This window comes from Borostomias antarcticus, assembly GCF_949987555.1.
Source record: "Borostomias antarcticus genome assembly, chromosome: 16".
Lineage (NCBI taxonomy): Eukaryota > Metazoa > Chordata > Actinopteri > Stomiiformes > Stomiidae > Borostomias > Borostomias antarcticus.
The window spans coordinates 8,431,833-8,447,782 of NC_140249.1; the positions used below are offsets into that span (position 1 = coordinate 8,431,833).

Below are 15,950 nucleotides of genomic sequence, written 5' to 3' on the forward strand. Positions count from 1 at the left end.
AGCTCAGATAATGAGAATATAATGTGTGTGTAGTGATGTCCTACCTGCTGGTGGCTTAATCAGAGGGGGCGGGACCATGGGAACCATGAGGGCCATGTTCCCATGGTCCTGTGCGCTGGACATGGAGGTGGACGGCTCGGTCAGCCCGTTGCGGGAGGGGGGCGTGGCCTGGGAGGTGGGCGTGGCCTGGGAGCTGTTGGCTTGGTTTGGGGAGACGTTGTTGTTCTCCATCGATGCTGGGACTTTGGGCAGAGAGTTTTCTGACAGAAATAAAAAGGAAGGCATGGGTAGATGTCTAGTCTTTGTTTAAAGGATTGGGTAGATGTCTAGTCAATCAATCAATAAATCAATCAATCAATCAAAGTTTTATTTGTCTAGTCTTTGTTTAAAGGATTGGATAGATGTCCAGTCTTTGTTTAAAGGTTTGGGTAGATGTCCAGTCTTTGTTTAAAGGATTAACAGTACAGTTAAAAGTATGGGCAATGACAAAAACATGTCATAAACTCCTACATTTTGACAGATGACCTTGAGCTACATAAGTGAAGTGTTAAATGATCACTCCAGTGTTTACTGTATATTCTAGTTTTTCCGTTTTAACAGCCACACTGGTTAATTGTGTTTATCCACATCCGTCAACTCCAATTCATTCTCTATGGGAACCATCCATTGAGGGACAATGGAGGTGACATGTCTGCATACGTACAGTAGGTCATTTATGGATTTAATTTCCATCCAATATTAAAAGTTGAACTTTCAACTCAATTAAGTTGAACTTTTGCCAGACGGACAGAGACAACAATCTGTTCAGACAATGCGAGCAGCAGGGCGAGTCACACGCTGCCTTCTGCTCGGCCTATAAGGATCAGAAGGACAGGGAAATGATTCGATAGCACGTTGTTTGAAGGGGTGTGCATCAGACAAAACACGCACACATGTGAATTATGCCCCCTACAGGGCTCCAGACTGCCACCACAATGGTTGCATATGTGACCGTTATTTTAGAGAGTGTGTGATTTACAATTGAACACGGTTGCATGGTGATGAAGGCTGTTTTGGTGCATGTTTGCACAAACACACGCGTGCACTAACGTATTTCCATATCACAAGATTCCTTCATGTGTGGACAGTGTCATGACAGCGCCATGTCAGTCTTATGCACACCCCTTCAAATAACGTGGTATAAATAATTATATTTCCTGACCGAACAGTAGGCAGGGCCTGAACAGATGATATGGTTGTGAATCATATATATTGACATATTATATACTATACTATATTGACAAAGTATTTGAATACTCACACCTTGTATTGTGACTCAGAGACACATAAGTGCTATTGGCATGTACAATTTCAAGGAAAGCATGAGTTCCTTTGCTTCCATTGTTTGGTCACCTAGTCCTGTAAGTGGCGGACTGCACCTTTAAAAGGATGTGTTCCTCTCTTGTTTAAAGCTAGTGCTGGTAATTCAGTCAAAATACGTATTTGATTTTGTTTTCGTTAATACCAAGACATGATCAACCAGACAATTCAAGCCCCCATCAGTCACCTACCCAATGAGCTGCACCTCATCAGCACTGACCTGAACTAAATAAGTGTTTCAAATAATTACACCTGATAAATACCTGAGCGGGGAGTTCCAGAGAGCGGCTTTAGTGAAAACTCAGAGTTTGCTAACCCTGAGATTCAATTCAATTTAATTCAATTAAGTTCAATTCAATCTCAGGGTTAGCACACTCCAAGTTTTCACTAAACCTGCTTTCTGGAGCCCCGCCCCCCGCCAGGTCCGCTGGCCAGAGGACGTGATGAGTGAGTGAGTGAGTGAGTGAGTGAGTGAGTGAGTGAGTGAGTGAGTGAGTGAGTGAGTGAGTGAGTGAGTGAGTGAGGGCCTGCTGATGGTCAGCGCTGCCCCCTCACCTCTGAGGACGGAGATGTGCTGCGGACCGTCTCCCTCTGGATAGCCCCTCATGTCCAGGCTGTCCGAGTCCCTCAGCTCCACCTTGTCATAGCCGTACCAACCCAGCAGCTCGTTCATGGTGTTCTCAGCGAAGCTCTGCGAAGAGAGACAGCTCGCCCGTCAGACTCAACAAACAGCACTCAACACTCAAATGTGTGTTCAACAAGATGGACAGGGCCATACTTAGGAGTAGCGTAACACCAGTTAGAAGAATGGAAAAAAGAACACAATGGTAACATTTGATAACCAACTTTGACTTTGGTGTTAAAGCCAGAGTCAGCTAATTGTGCAAACAACACCAAGGGAACAAATACATTCAAATACAATGACATGTTCACATGCAAATGGGACTTCTATTAGAACAAGTGAAGCATCATGTTCTATGACAGCAAAAAAAACAAGAGAAGATGTATTGTTTTAGGGTGAGGAGTAGACAACTAGGACTATGACCACTAGGACTAGGACCACTGGGACTATGACCACTAGGACTAGGACCACTAGGACTAGGACCACTAGGACTATGACCACTAGGACTAGGACCACTAGGACTAGGACCACTGGGACTAGGACCACTAGGACTAGGACCACTAGGACTAGGACCACTGGGACTATGACCACTAGGACTAGGACCACTAGGACTATGACCACTAGGACTAGGACCACTGGGACTAGGACCACTGGGACTAGGACCACTAGGACTAGGACCACTGGGACTAGGACCACTAGGACTAGGACCAGTGCTTCTGGCCTTCTCTATGGTATGTCTGCATGTTGGCGTTGGGACAGAGAACTGAATCATCAGAAATAAAGAGGTCGGGTGGATGTCCAGTCGTGTAGGAGAAACAGGACCAGCCATGTCAAACGTCATCTGAATGCCCATTTGTGACTGCTTCAGTGTTAACGCTGTGACAACAACACTACAGAATGCATGTTATTACACATCAGCAGAATGCATGTTATTACATATCAGCAGAATGCATGTTATTACATATCAGCGTAAGCACAGTCGTTTTTCCCATGTCACATACTGTATGCATTTGTAATGGGATTTCAACGTTTTCGCTCAAGTTTATCTTCCAGCATGTACACTGCCCAAACATCACTGCACACAGGACGTCCTCCTACAGCGTCCAACACCTCGGCCCTCTCTCCACTCTGCAGTCCATCATAATACTGCTACAGTATACACACTTATAGGGTTCCTAGTGTGCTTGAGGATGCAGTAGGCTACGTTACACTGCTGTTCACCCCCATACATCAATCCAACCCAGTGTGCACCAGTGTTGTACATTTCTTCAAATGTTGATAGGTTAATTATTTTTTAGTAGACAACATCAACATCAAACGTTAACTAAAGATGAGTGAAGCTGTCTCATCTCTCCGGGTCAGAACATAAGTGGACCCTAACACAGTTCAGACAGGAGCAGAAGATAAGGAAATCTTCTGAGAGCACTACATCCTCACATTGACCCGAGCAGAACCTTCATCCCCTCCTGATATCTACAGTAGAGCATAGTTAGACACTCCTCCATTGCTACGGTTACAGTCTCTAGACACTCCTCCATTGCTACGGTTACAGTCTCACATGGACAATGGGGCTCACCATGGAGTAGGGCGGGTTGCCATGGAGATCGCCCGCCTGGCCTGCCCATGGGTGGGCGCGCTCAGTCCCAACCTGATGAGACACCAGTCAGTTCATTACATTGGGCATTACAACTTTCAATCACACTTCTACTCCACCAGTAATTTATTTGTCAATTAGAGGCTGCTGGTCAATACCCATGGTGGATGGAGGTCAGGTCATTTCATGAGAGAGCATCAGCTTCAACTGATGAATGTTCTGAGTCAAGCAGTCTGTAGATGTGCATACAAGACCTGTTTTGGTGTGGCCCTCTATTTTCCCCCCGTTCAAATATGTTTAAGAAAGCTGAAGGACTCGTGTTGAAGTGTGAAAACGTCTTGTACTACACATGTTCTGTCCTGTTAAAGACTAATAACATTAGACAGAAGAAGACGGAGAATCACGTAGCAAGTAAACCCATGCTTTTCTAAATAGCACATTCAGAACCATGCAGGCATAGATCAATAACCCAACGCTCTATACTGTTAGAATTCAAATAATTCAATCTCGTCCCTTGAGAGAGGTCATTCATTAAGGTCCCAGCACAGAAATGAATTGAACTGAATTGATTTGAATTAGATTGACAGTACTGACTGACTGACTGCTCAATGGAGCATTATAGTTGCCGTTGCTGTTACTGTACCACGCATGCATGCACATTGCGCAACAGGCATAGGGCAACAAAGGACCAATGGAATGTGTCAAGTTAACTAGGCCTGAAGACCTGGTAAGAAGGGCTCTGAACACATAGTCCACTGGAGACCTGGTAAGAAGGGCTCTGAACACATAGTCCACTGGAGACCTGGTTAGAAGGGCTCTGAACACATAGTCCACTGGAGACCTGGTTAGAAGGGCTCTGAACACATAGTCCACTGGAGACCTGGTTAGAAGGGCTCTGAACACATAGTCCACTGGAGACCTGGTTAGAAGGGCTCTGAACACATAGTCCACTGGAGTACCTGGTTAGAAGGGCTCTGAACACATACTCCACTGGAGACCTGGTTAGAAGGGCTCTGAACACATACTGTGCACTTTATTCTGTTTTTTGTTTTGGTTTATTTCATATATTGTACAGCACTTTGGTGCAACTTCGGTTGATTTTAAACGTGCTTTATAAATAAAGTTGACCTTGACCTATACTCCACTGGAGTATCTGGTTAGAAGGGCTCTGAACACATACTCCACTGGAGTATCAGTCAGATCAGAGCCCAGAGCTCCTCCCCTCAGAGCTCCTCCCCTCAGAGCTCCTCCCCTCAGAGCTCCTCCCCTCAGAGCTCCTCCCCTCAGAGCTGCTCCCCTCAGAGCTGCTCCTCTCAGAGCTGCTCCTCCCCTCAGAGCTCCTCCCCTCAGAGCTCCTCCCCTCAGAGCTCCTCCCCTCAGGATTCCTGTGTGGAGGCTGGGTTTCGCTACAGACTATGTAAACAACGCACATTTCAAACTTTTCAACAAGTTGTTTTCCCCTCTATTCAAGGATCACAAACCTGCTGAATCGACTGCACCCTCAGTTCCTTCTAAGCATCATTACTGTGTCATACTTAAAGAATGGCCTCTTTTCCCAGAATCCTCCATCCAGCTACTAATACGCGTACAGTAGACGAGACGCCATAACACATGTGGAAGCAAAGGGGGCTGATTTAAATAACTACAAGTAGCACCACAGATAGATTTAAAACGAATCAAATTAAAATCTCTGTTTACAATGTTGCCAGGTCATCTGTGCTTGTTTGAAGTGAAGCTGAGGATGAAGCGCTCGTACATGTTGAACACGAGACTGACCAGGAAGGGCCCATCTGCTGCTAGCTCTGTGACCCATTGCCTCCCTGCACTCAGCATCAAGGGTTGGAATTGGGGGGCTACATCACCAAATGATTCGGGAGCGCGGCACCGCTGCTGCTCACCGCTCCCCCAGGGGATGGGTCAAATGCGGAGAACAAATTTCACACACTCAGGTGTGTGACAATCAGTGGAACTTAGTCTTAGTTAGTCAACGGGACGGTTCAAAACTCATCATATCAAACTGATCTGAGCCTCTCCGTTTCTAAGAGCATGACTATGTGGCCGTGCTTGATCAAATAAATACAGAAAAAAGTTATACTGCCCAGCATGCATTGTAAATGAAGAATGACAGGGAAATATTGATCAGCCTGATACGAAATCCTACTGTGGTAGTGTGGTCAAGGACTTCAAGACGTGATGAAAAGGCTAAGGCCGCAATTCAGATCAATCAATCTCAGCTAAAGGTGAACCACACTGTGGCTTCATGATCAGCAGTATCTTAAAGGGAATAGTGCACAAAAAACATTTTGGGTCTGTGAATTATTCCTACAAGGACAGGTGTGTCTCATCATCCATATGCAATGACAATCTCTGCAAGCAACATTGGGTGTTCATTAATTTTAGTGTAAAGTTAACTCTGTCAACTGCCAAGTTTATAGTATTATAGTATGGTGTTGAGGTTTAAAGAGTTTGAATCTATGTTCCATGTAATGAGAAACAGATTCCGCCTTTCAAATATACCTCCAGGAAAGGGTCAAGTATTGAATTAATGAATAACTGAGAACAACCTTTCAAATCTGCACTCCACAGTGTTACTGGATTGAAGTGAAGTTTGGGATGAAAGCCATGGCATGGAATTGCAGAAAGGGTTCTAAGGGCCAGGGTGCTATACACATGACTTTGTTGAAGCAAGTTTTGTTGAAGTTGATTAAACAGAGTTTGGCTTGCCCAGCCAGCCTTTCTGTCCAGTTCAATCATCCTGTCACTAGGTGTCGCAGATGACGGTGGGAGGCACCTGAGACCGTTTAATGCCAGTCACAAGGGCTGCAAAACCACTCAGACGCTCCTACAAACTGACAGGGACATGAATGAAAAAAGCACAACAAACAACGTAAATACAAAACAGACACAAACAGAGATCAATAATCGGTCTAACACATAGACACAGAGGTCAGTCCGGGTTACCGGGCAAAACGTGTTTGCTACTCTGAACTAAATGACATATGAACATTTTGAGAAGCATTAGCCGGTGGTCAAAGATCTCAAGGTCCTAGTGCTCATTTGACTCTCTAAGCCACTGACTGATAGGTACTGGATCATGTTACTCTGAGAAAATTAAACGACACAAGTATGCAACTCTCTCTCTCTCTCCTTCTCTCTCTCTCACTCTCTCTCACTCTCTCCCTCACTCTCTCTCCCCCTCTCTCCCTCACTCTCTCTCCCTCTCTCTCTCCCCCTCTCTCTCTCCCCCTCTCTCACACTCTCTCTCCCTCTCTCTCTCCCCCTCTCTCTCACTCTCTCCCTCTCTCTCTCCCCCTCTCCCTCACTCTCTCTCTCTCCCTCACTCTCTCTCCCTCTCCCTCTCTCTCCCTCTCTCTCTCCCCCTCTCCCTCACTCTCTCTCTCTCTCTCTCTCCCCCCCTCTCTCTCCCTCCCTCTCTCTCTCTCTCTCTCTCTCTCTCTGTCCTCTTCTTCCCTGCCTGTCCCGTGTCACCCTTCCACATCCAGAAAGCGGGAGTGTTAAAGAGAGAGCAACCCAATCTGGATGGCAGGTCATGAAAGCAGCACACACACCTGGCTGAGTGAGCTGGGTGGAGGAGGAGGAGGAGGTGGAGGAGGTGGAGGAGGAGGAGGAGGTGAAGGTAAAGTGCTGAGTGAGCTGGGTGGAGGAGGAGGAGGAGGAGGTGAAGGTAAAGTGCTGAGTGAGCTGGGTGGAGGAGGAGGAGGAGGAGGAGGAGGAGGAGGAGGAGGTGAAGGTAAAGTGCTGAGTGAGCTGGGTGGAGGTGGAGGAGGAGGAGGTGAAGGTAAAGTGCTGAGTGAGCTGGGTGGAGGAGGAGGTGAAGGTAAAGTGTTGAGTGAGCTGGGTGGAGGAGGTGGTGGAGGAGGAGGAGGTGAAGGTAAAGTGCTGAGTGAGCTGGGTGGAGGTGGAGGAGGGGGAGGAGGAGGAGGTGAAGGTAAAGTGCTGAGTAAGTCTGCAAAACTCTGGAACCGACATGTCTCTGTCGCCATGCAACTCCAGGAACAGAGAGGAAACAAGCTTAGAACAAGGTGGTCATCCAGATCCTTCTACTGGGACAGCAGCACTAATGTAGCGTGTTTCCCTCAGTGAGTGAGTGGCGTGGCCAGTAGGGCTGGATGTGAGTCGGGGGGGGGTTCGGGAATCTGATCCCATGTGGGCAGAAAGCAGAGTAGGTCACAGAACACCGTGATAACATTCCCTCATCCACACGCCAACTTTCCTTCCAGATCTTCTGCATACTCTCCTGGCCCACGCACTTTCTCTCCCTTCTTCAATCCTCTCCTCCTCTCTTCTCCCCTCTCCTCCTCTCTTCTCCCCTCCCCTCCCCTCCTCTCCTCTCCCCTCCCCTCCCCTCCCCTCCCCTCCCCTCCCCTCCCCTCCTCTCTTCTCCCCTCCTCTCCCCTCCTCTCTCCTCCTCTATTCTCCTCTCCTCTCCCCTCCCCTCCTCTCTTCTCCCCTCCTCTCCTCTCCCCTCCTCTCTCCTCCTCTCCTCTCCTCTCCTCTCCTCTCCTCTCCTCTCCTCTCCTCTCCTCTCCTCTCCTCTCCTCTCCTCTCCTCTCCCCTCCTCCCCCTCCTCTTCTCTCGCTCCTCTTTCATTTCTCTCTCCCTTCCTTGATATCCAATCTGGCCGAGCCGCTCCGGTTACAGTTTTTACAGCTTAGGCAGCCTGGTGCTGTGTGCATTCCTTTCTCCCTCTACACTCCTGTCCCCTCTCCTCTCTCCTCCACCCCTCCTCCTCTCTCCTCCACCCCTTCTCCTCTCTCCTCCTCTCTCCTCCACCCTCCTCCTCTCTCCTCCACCACTCCTCCTCTCTCCTCCTCTCTCCTCCTCCCTCCTCCTCTCTCCTCCTCTCTCCTCCACCCTCCTCCTCTCTCCTCCACCCTCCTCCACCCCTCTCCTCTCTCCTCCACCCCTCCTCCTCTCTCCTCCTCTCTCCTCCACCCCTCCCCTCTCTCCTCCACCCCTCCTCCTCTCTCCTCTCTCCTCCTCTCTCCTCCACCCCCCCTCCTCCTCTCTCCTCCACTCCTCTCCTCTCCTCTCACCTCCTCCCTCCTCCACCCCCCTCCTCTCTCCTCCTCTCGCCTCCACCCTCCTCCTCTCTCCTCCTCTCGCCCCCACCCTCCTCCTCTCTCCTCCACCCCTCTCCTTTCTCCTCCTCTCTCCTCCACCCCTCCTCCTCTTTCCTCCTCCCTCCTCCTCTCTCCCTTCTCTCCTCCACCCCTCCTCCTCTCTCCTCCTCTCGCCTCCACCCTCCTCCTCTCTCCTCCTCCCTCCTCCTCTCTCCTCCTCTGTCCTCCACCCCTCCTCCTCTCTCCTCCACCCTCCTCCTCTCTCCTCCACCCCTCCTCCTCTCTCCTCCTCCTCTCTCCTCCACCCGTCTCCTCCTCTCTCCTCCACCCTCATCCTCTGTCCTCCACCCCTCCTCCATCCCTCCTCCTCTCTCCTCCTCTCTCCTCCACCCATCTCCTCCACCCCTCCTCCTCTCTCCTCCACCCTCCTCCTCTGTCCTCCACCCCTCCTCCTCTCTCCTCCTCTCTCCTCCACCCCTCTCCTCCATCCCTCCTCCTCTCTCCTCCACCCCTCCTCCTCTGTCCTCCACCCCTCCTCCTCTCTCCTCCACCCTCCTCCTCTCTCCTCCACCCTCCTCCACCCCTCCTCCTCTCTCCTCCTTTCTCCTCCTCTCTCCTCCTCTCTCCTCCTGATTATCAACCCAGGTTATTTTACCATGCTGCACATTAAGCGGCGCAAGATGAAGGAGCCCCTGTCAGCCTGGTTAGTTGTTCAGAGGTATGATCCCTCACAAGGGCACATTGTGTGGTTTTTTTCTTTGGTTAGAGCAGATGAGAGCAGGGAAAGTAAGATGCTGCTGTGATTAGAGCAGAAACATTTAGCATTGATATGAAATTATAACTGGCTTTGAGAGAGAGTTCATAGCTTAAGCTCTGGCATGAAGTTTTCTGTTGAAATGTCAAAATGTCAAATGTGACAAGAGACCAATGTAAAATAAATATATGAAGAGCCTCTGTCACCCCGATCCCCCTCTAATGTCCTCCCCCACCCCCGTCTACTGCCCCCCCCCCCACCCCCTCTATTGTCCTCCCCCCCTCTACTGCCCCCCCTCTACTGTCCCCCCCACCCCCTCTATTGTCCTCCCCCCCTCTACTGCCCCCCCCCTCTACTGTCCCCACCCCCCTCTACTGTCCTCCCCCCCCTCTACTGTCCTCCCCCCACTCTACTGTCCTCCCCCCCCTCTACTGTCCTCCCCCCCCTCTACTGTCCTCCCCCCACTCTACTGTCCTCCCCCCCCTCTACTGTCCTCCCCCCCCCTCTACTGTCCTCCCCCCCTCTACTGTCCCCCCCCCTCTACTGTCCCTCCCCCCCTCTACTGTCCACCCCCCCTCTATTGTCCTCCCCCCCTCTACTGCCCCCCCCCCCCCCCCCTCTACTGTCCCCCCCCCCCTCTACTGTCCTCCCAATCTCAATACCCCTCCCTCCCCCACCTGGACCAGACAATGCTCTCCCTATCAACCCTGATTTCAACCCTACCACACACACACACATACGAGCATACACACATGCACACACACACACGAGCACACACACACACACAAGCCAACACCCTCATGCACATACACGCACACACACACACAAGCACACACACATGCACACGCACACACACACACGAGCACATGCACACACACACACACGAGCACATGCACACACACACACACACACACACACACACACAAGCACACACACACACATGCACACACACACACAAGCACACACACACACATGCACACGCACACACACACAAACTAATGCACGCAAGCACACCCTTTGACTTTACTGCAGCACCTGAAAAGCGTGATCATACTAAAGTCCGCTGTGTTTTTCTATAACTCTTTATGTCCAAAGCTATCTTACAAGACAATTACACTCTGGCATCACAAACTTGTACGTCAGGGTTATTGGTGCTGAATGTGTATCATGCACTTCATATACAGTAGTATGTCATCATTGATTAAGAAAATAAAATAAAATAAAAACTGCTCATATGAGATTTACACTCTTAACATCTGTCATGTCTGATATACGTCTGCATATGACACAGGTCTGGATGGGAAATGCATCTATGTGAACTTCAAAGCCTGATGTCAGAAACCTTGCTTGATCTTATTTCTTCCTGGCCCTAAATGATCATCAATAAATGCCATTAATCCACACTAACTGACTCAGAGCACATGCCTTCAGACATTTCTGGTCTGAATTAGCCTTCATCAAGATTACAAGGAAATAGAAACCAAATTACCGTGTGGCAACATGGAGGGCAGATAGGGGGCGCCACGTAAAATTACAATCTGATATGGAAGTTGCATTTGCACCTGTAGGAGCACTGGAACTGTCCAAGCAACATCACAGCACAGAGGAAGACTGCACCCAGGCACCCAGAGACAGCACATGTGAGGAGCAATATACTAAATACCTTGGAATGGAAAAGTCAAATCATCTGACACACAAATAGCCTACAGTACCAGTGATTTGTTCAATGTGGACTGGTTTATCAGTTTGATATGGTAAACTCCGGGATCAATGAAACAGTGTGTGTTTAGATCACTCTGGAAGACTCATCCAGAACCTAAGGGTTAGTTTTGTTCCCTTTACACAAGCAGCACTGAGCTAGCCTGGTATGACCATCCCGATCTAGCGAGCTAACTGCTTCGCTCCGCGATATCAGTCTGGCCTTCGGCCCATAAAGAGCGATTATGTGGGCGGGGGTACTTGCCTTGACAGACAAACACCTTCAGCCAATCAGCGTTCAGCAAACTTTTGCCAAAACCAGTCGGAAGAACGGCAAAAACGTATTTTCCGCCAAGAAACTCCGCTAGTGCATACTCTTGTTATTGTTTAAGTGTTGTGATTTAGTCTATTTCTGCAATAACTGCACTTATAGCTGTGTTTATTCTTCTAACATTAACGTTACCACTCTTGCTTCGGGAGCCGCCATGTTTGTTTAGCGAGCAGAAGGGACACTAACCAATCAGGGGCTGCTTTCCACTGTGGTACGGAATAGCAGTTAAAACGCAGTCCCTGACTAGCCCGGTATGGTCTGGATTTTGGGATAATCGCTCTTGAGGAGGCGAAGGGCAGACCGTTCTGCGTTAGTGAAACAGAATGTGAGCTCACGAGAATGGGATGGTCGTACCAGGCTAGCACTGAGCAGCATGGAGGACGTGTGACCTGAGTGACCCCTGAGTGACCCCTGAGTGACCCCTGAGTGGACCCTGAGTGACACCTGAGTGACACCTGAGTGGACCCTGAGTGGACCATGAGTGACACCTGAGTGGACCCTGAGTGACCCCTGAGTGGACCCTGAGTGACACCTGAGTGACCCCTGAGTGGACCCTGAGTGACACCTGAGTGACACCTGAGTGGACCCTGAGTGACACCTGAGTGACACCTGAGTGATACCTGAGTGATACCTGAGTGGACCCTGAGTGACACCTGAGTGGATCCAAATCCATCAGTGATAATGACTCTCATTTACTTTTGCAGCAGTGGGATCACTTTATAGGGCAAAATGATGAATTTTCAACTTCTTTTCATTTGCATTTAGTTTTATTCTTGCACTTTGCCTTCAGCACTAGATTATGCTCTTAGTCACTTGTTTTAGAAAGGGGATGCACTTGTGAGTTCTGGCAAGTAGTAGAACATCGGCTTTTCCTACATAAATGCAATTATTCTTTGGATAAAAGTGTCTGCTAAATAACTATAATGTAATGTAATGAATACATGTACCAGATGTTTCTATCCTGTACAAGCAACACTGTTTGAGCTGTTTACTGGTAGCAATATTGGATTTGGAGCTGTTCCATTCAGAGTTAAACCTGAATCAATGAGTCTTAGTCTACATGTGATAGTCGTAGTCTATATGTGATAGTCTTAGTCTATATGTCAATCAATCAATCAATCAAAGCTTTATTGGTATAGCGCATTTCATACCCAGAGGCAACACAATGCGCTATATGTGATAGTCTTAGTCTATATGTGATAGTCTTAGTCTGTATGTGATAGTCTTAGTCTATATGTGATAGTCTTAGTCTACATGTGATCATCTTAGTCTGTATGTGATAGTCTTAGTCTATATGTGATAGTCTTAGTCTATATGTGATAGTCTTAGTCTGTATGTGATAGTCTTAAGCTGAATCCCAAATCGCGCACTTAGGCGAAAGTGCAGAGCACTCGCGGCCTTGTGGCCTTACATGCGCGTTCCCGCTAAGTCCACAAGGGCTCAGGGTAGTTCCAAAACGGAATTGCTAGGTCCACAAGTGCGCCACGCCGCCATTTTGCGCACTGTAACCGCACTTACCGAAAGTCCGCAATTTCACGGACTTAGGAGCAGAAAATACCCACAGCCCACCGCGTCTCATGTGACACAGTGCTTGAGTGCATCCGAGTCATGATCCGAGTGCATCACACATAAATGATGACATTTGCAGATAACACATTTATCTTGAAATCCACATGCTGCAAACATATCCCACCCAACCTAATTTTTTAATTATTATTAAATTAAAACAGACGTCAATCGGTCAATTTGCAGAGCTGAAGGGAGCGTCAGAGCAGCCTCTGCGTCGGAGGAACGCGGCAGCCAATGAAAACGAAGTGGGAGGGGCATTGAGCGAAACTGAGTGCTGTCCCATTTAATTCACGGCCCTGCACCCTCTGGCCCTTCCAGCTGACGTCAATTAAGTGCTCAGGCCTCAGGCCACAAGTGCGAGGGGCCGCAAGTGCGGTTTGCGCACTCAGATTGGGATTCAGCTATAGTCTATATGTGAGTCTTAGTCTGTATGTGATAGTCTTAAACTGAGGATACACTACAATATATTATGTCCGATTTTATACACGATTCACAATCCTGCCGAGTCTGTCCTAGTCAGCAGCAGTCGGCACTAGTTGGGGGTAGTCGGAGTGGCATTTTGGCACAGAAATCTGTAAGTGTATGAGGGGTACAGATTTAAATTGGCAAGTGTATGATGAGAACAGACTTCTCCCAAACCGAGTCGGAGCATATCAAACATGTTTGATATTTTTTAGCAGATTCTGGACGCAATCGTGTAGTGTAAACTCGTCACCACCCAGTCCAGTCGTTAAATGTGCGATACCCAGTTTTTCAGTTGTCATACAAAAATCATCAGAAGCCTAGTGTACTGTACACTCCCAGTCATTTCATAACCTGTTAAGATTGTGAAAGTCTTCTAGTGTATCTGAGGCTTTAGTCTATATGTGATAGTCTTAGTCTATATGTGATAGTCTTAGTCTGTATGTGATAGTCTTAGTCGGTATGTGATAGTCTTAGTCTGTATGTGATAGTCTTAGTCTATATGTGATAGTCTTAGTCTGTATGTGATAGTCTTAGTCTATATGTGATAGTCTTAGTCTGTATGTGATAGTCTTAGTCTATATGTGATAGTCTTAGTCTATATGTGATAGTATTAGTCTATATGTGATAGTCTTAGTCTATATGTGAAAGTCTTAGTCTGTATGTGATAGTCTTAGTCTGTATGTGATAGTCTTAGTCGGTATGTGATAGTCTTAGTCTGTATGTGATAGTCTTAGTCTATATGTGATAGTCTTAGTCTGTATGTGATAGTCTTAGTCTATATGTGATAGTCTTAGTCTGTATGTGATAGTCTTAGTCTATATGTGATAGTCTTAGTCTATATGTGATAGTATTAGTCTATATGTGATAGTCTTAGTCTATATGTGATAGTATTAGTCTATATGTGATAGTCTTAGTCTATATGTGAAAGTCTTAGTCTGTATGTGATAGTCTTAGTCTATATGTGATAGTCTTAGTCTGTATGTGAGACTTAGTCTATATGTGATAGTCTTAGTCTGTATGTGATAGTCGTAGTCTATATGTGATAGTCTTAGTCTGTATGTGATAGTCTTAGTCTATATGTGATAGTCTTAGTCTATATGTGATAGTCTTAGTCTGTATGTGATAGTCTTAGTCTATATGTGATAGTCTTAGTCTGTATGTGATAGGCTTAGTCTGTATGTGATAGGCTTAGTCTATATGTGATAGTCATAGTCTATATGTGATAGTCTTAGTCTGTATGTGAGTCTTAGTCTGTATGTGATAGTCGTTGTCTATAGTCATAGTCTATATGTGATAGTCGTAGTCTATATGTGATAGTCTTAGTCTATATGTGATAGTCTTAGTCTGTATGTGATAGTCAGTCTGTATGAGATAGCCGTACTCTATATGTGATATTCTTAGTCTATATGTGATAGTCTTAGTCTATATGTGAGGCCTGTACTAACATGTGAGAAATCCAATATGTTCTGACTGTGAAGATGTGGTGGCTGTTTCAAAACATGGAGCACAATCAAAGACTTGCTGAGCAGTTTTTATAAATACTGTCAATCGCCATTAGAAGGGTGTAAATGTTTTCACACATCAAAAATAATTTGACCCTATTTTATAGGCCTATACAGTGTACATGTTAAAATAATAATGTGTAATTAATTTCATCCCTGCCATGACCAGACGGGATTCAGACGATCTCCCGACAACACTGGACTAGCGTACTGCATCCCGGCATACTACTGACCCAGAAAAGAAAAGGGATTGACCAGTGAGGCTGTGTGGAGAAACATGATACATTTTCTAATAGCAACAGTAGCCTACATATAAGCAAAATATTTGAAAGCTTTTTGTCAAAAGCAGCCACTGATATTGAATGAGAACTAGGCTAATGCATGAGATTGTTTATACATATTGTTTATTGTTTATGGGGCAAAACATCTGTCCAATTGAGGAGTCTCAGTGGAATTGCTCAAACACTTAATATTTTAGCCCCACAATTCCCTGGGGAAAATCGTTTAAAAGGGGTGTTTTCAGCACTCCACTGAAACCCAGTGCACACGAAGAATGAGCATCCCACACGTTAAAATAGCCGACTTTGCTCATAATTGTTCATAAATAAATAAAACATATAGTGTTTAGGCGAGTGGATCATATGAAGACGTGGTTTTGATAATCATTTTGTTTGGTAAATAATTCCTCAACCCAAACATCGACCCAAACAAACGAACACATGAAACCCGAGACAAAGCGGCTAGAGGCTGCCTGCAAATGCCATTCACTCCAGCTCAACAATGAAGCACAAGGGATTTCAGCCTAACATATCTAGATGAATACATCATGAATTCATTTCCAGGCGAATTAGTCAAACCAGTGTAGTAAAATCAGGATTGTAGACAATGCCAGCTTTAGAAATACGAGAAACAATGTGTTCTTCTTGGGCGCGTGATAGACGCACATCTGGAATACACGCCTCTGGCGATTGA

General features: G+C 46.9%; 1 protein-coding gene across 1 annotated transcript in view; it reads right to left on the reverse strand.

Moving 5' to 3' along the window:
- Window positions 1-15,950, reverse strand: part of sobpa (sine oculis binding protein homolog a) — a gene marked incomplete at both ends in the record, with an annotated part of 41,994 nt that overhangs the window by 25,415 nt on the left and 629 nt on the right. The window contains 3 exons of the mRNA XM_084451088.1: window positions 45-260; window positions 1,915-2,050; window positions 3,558-3,629. Coding sequence (XP_084307214.1) covers window positions 45-260; window positions 1,915-2,050; window positions 3,558-3,629 — 424 coding nt within the window. The remainder of the gene's footprint in view (window positions 1-44; window positions 261-1,914; window positions 2,051-3,557; window positions 3,630-15,950) is intronic.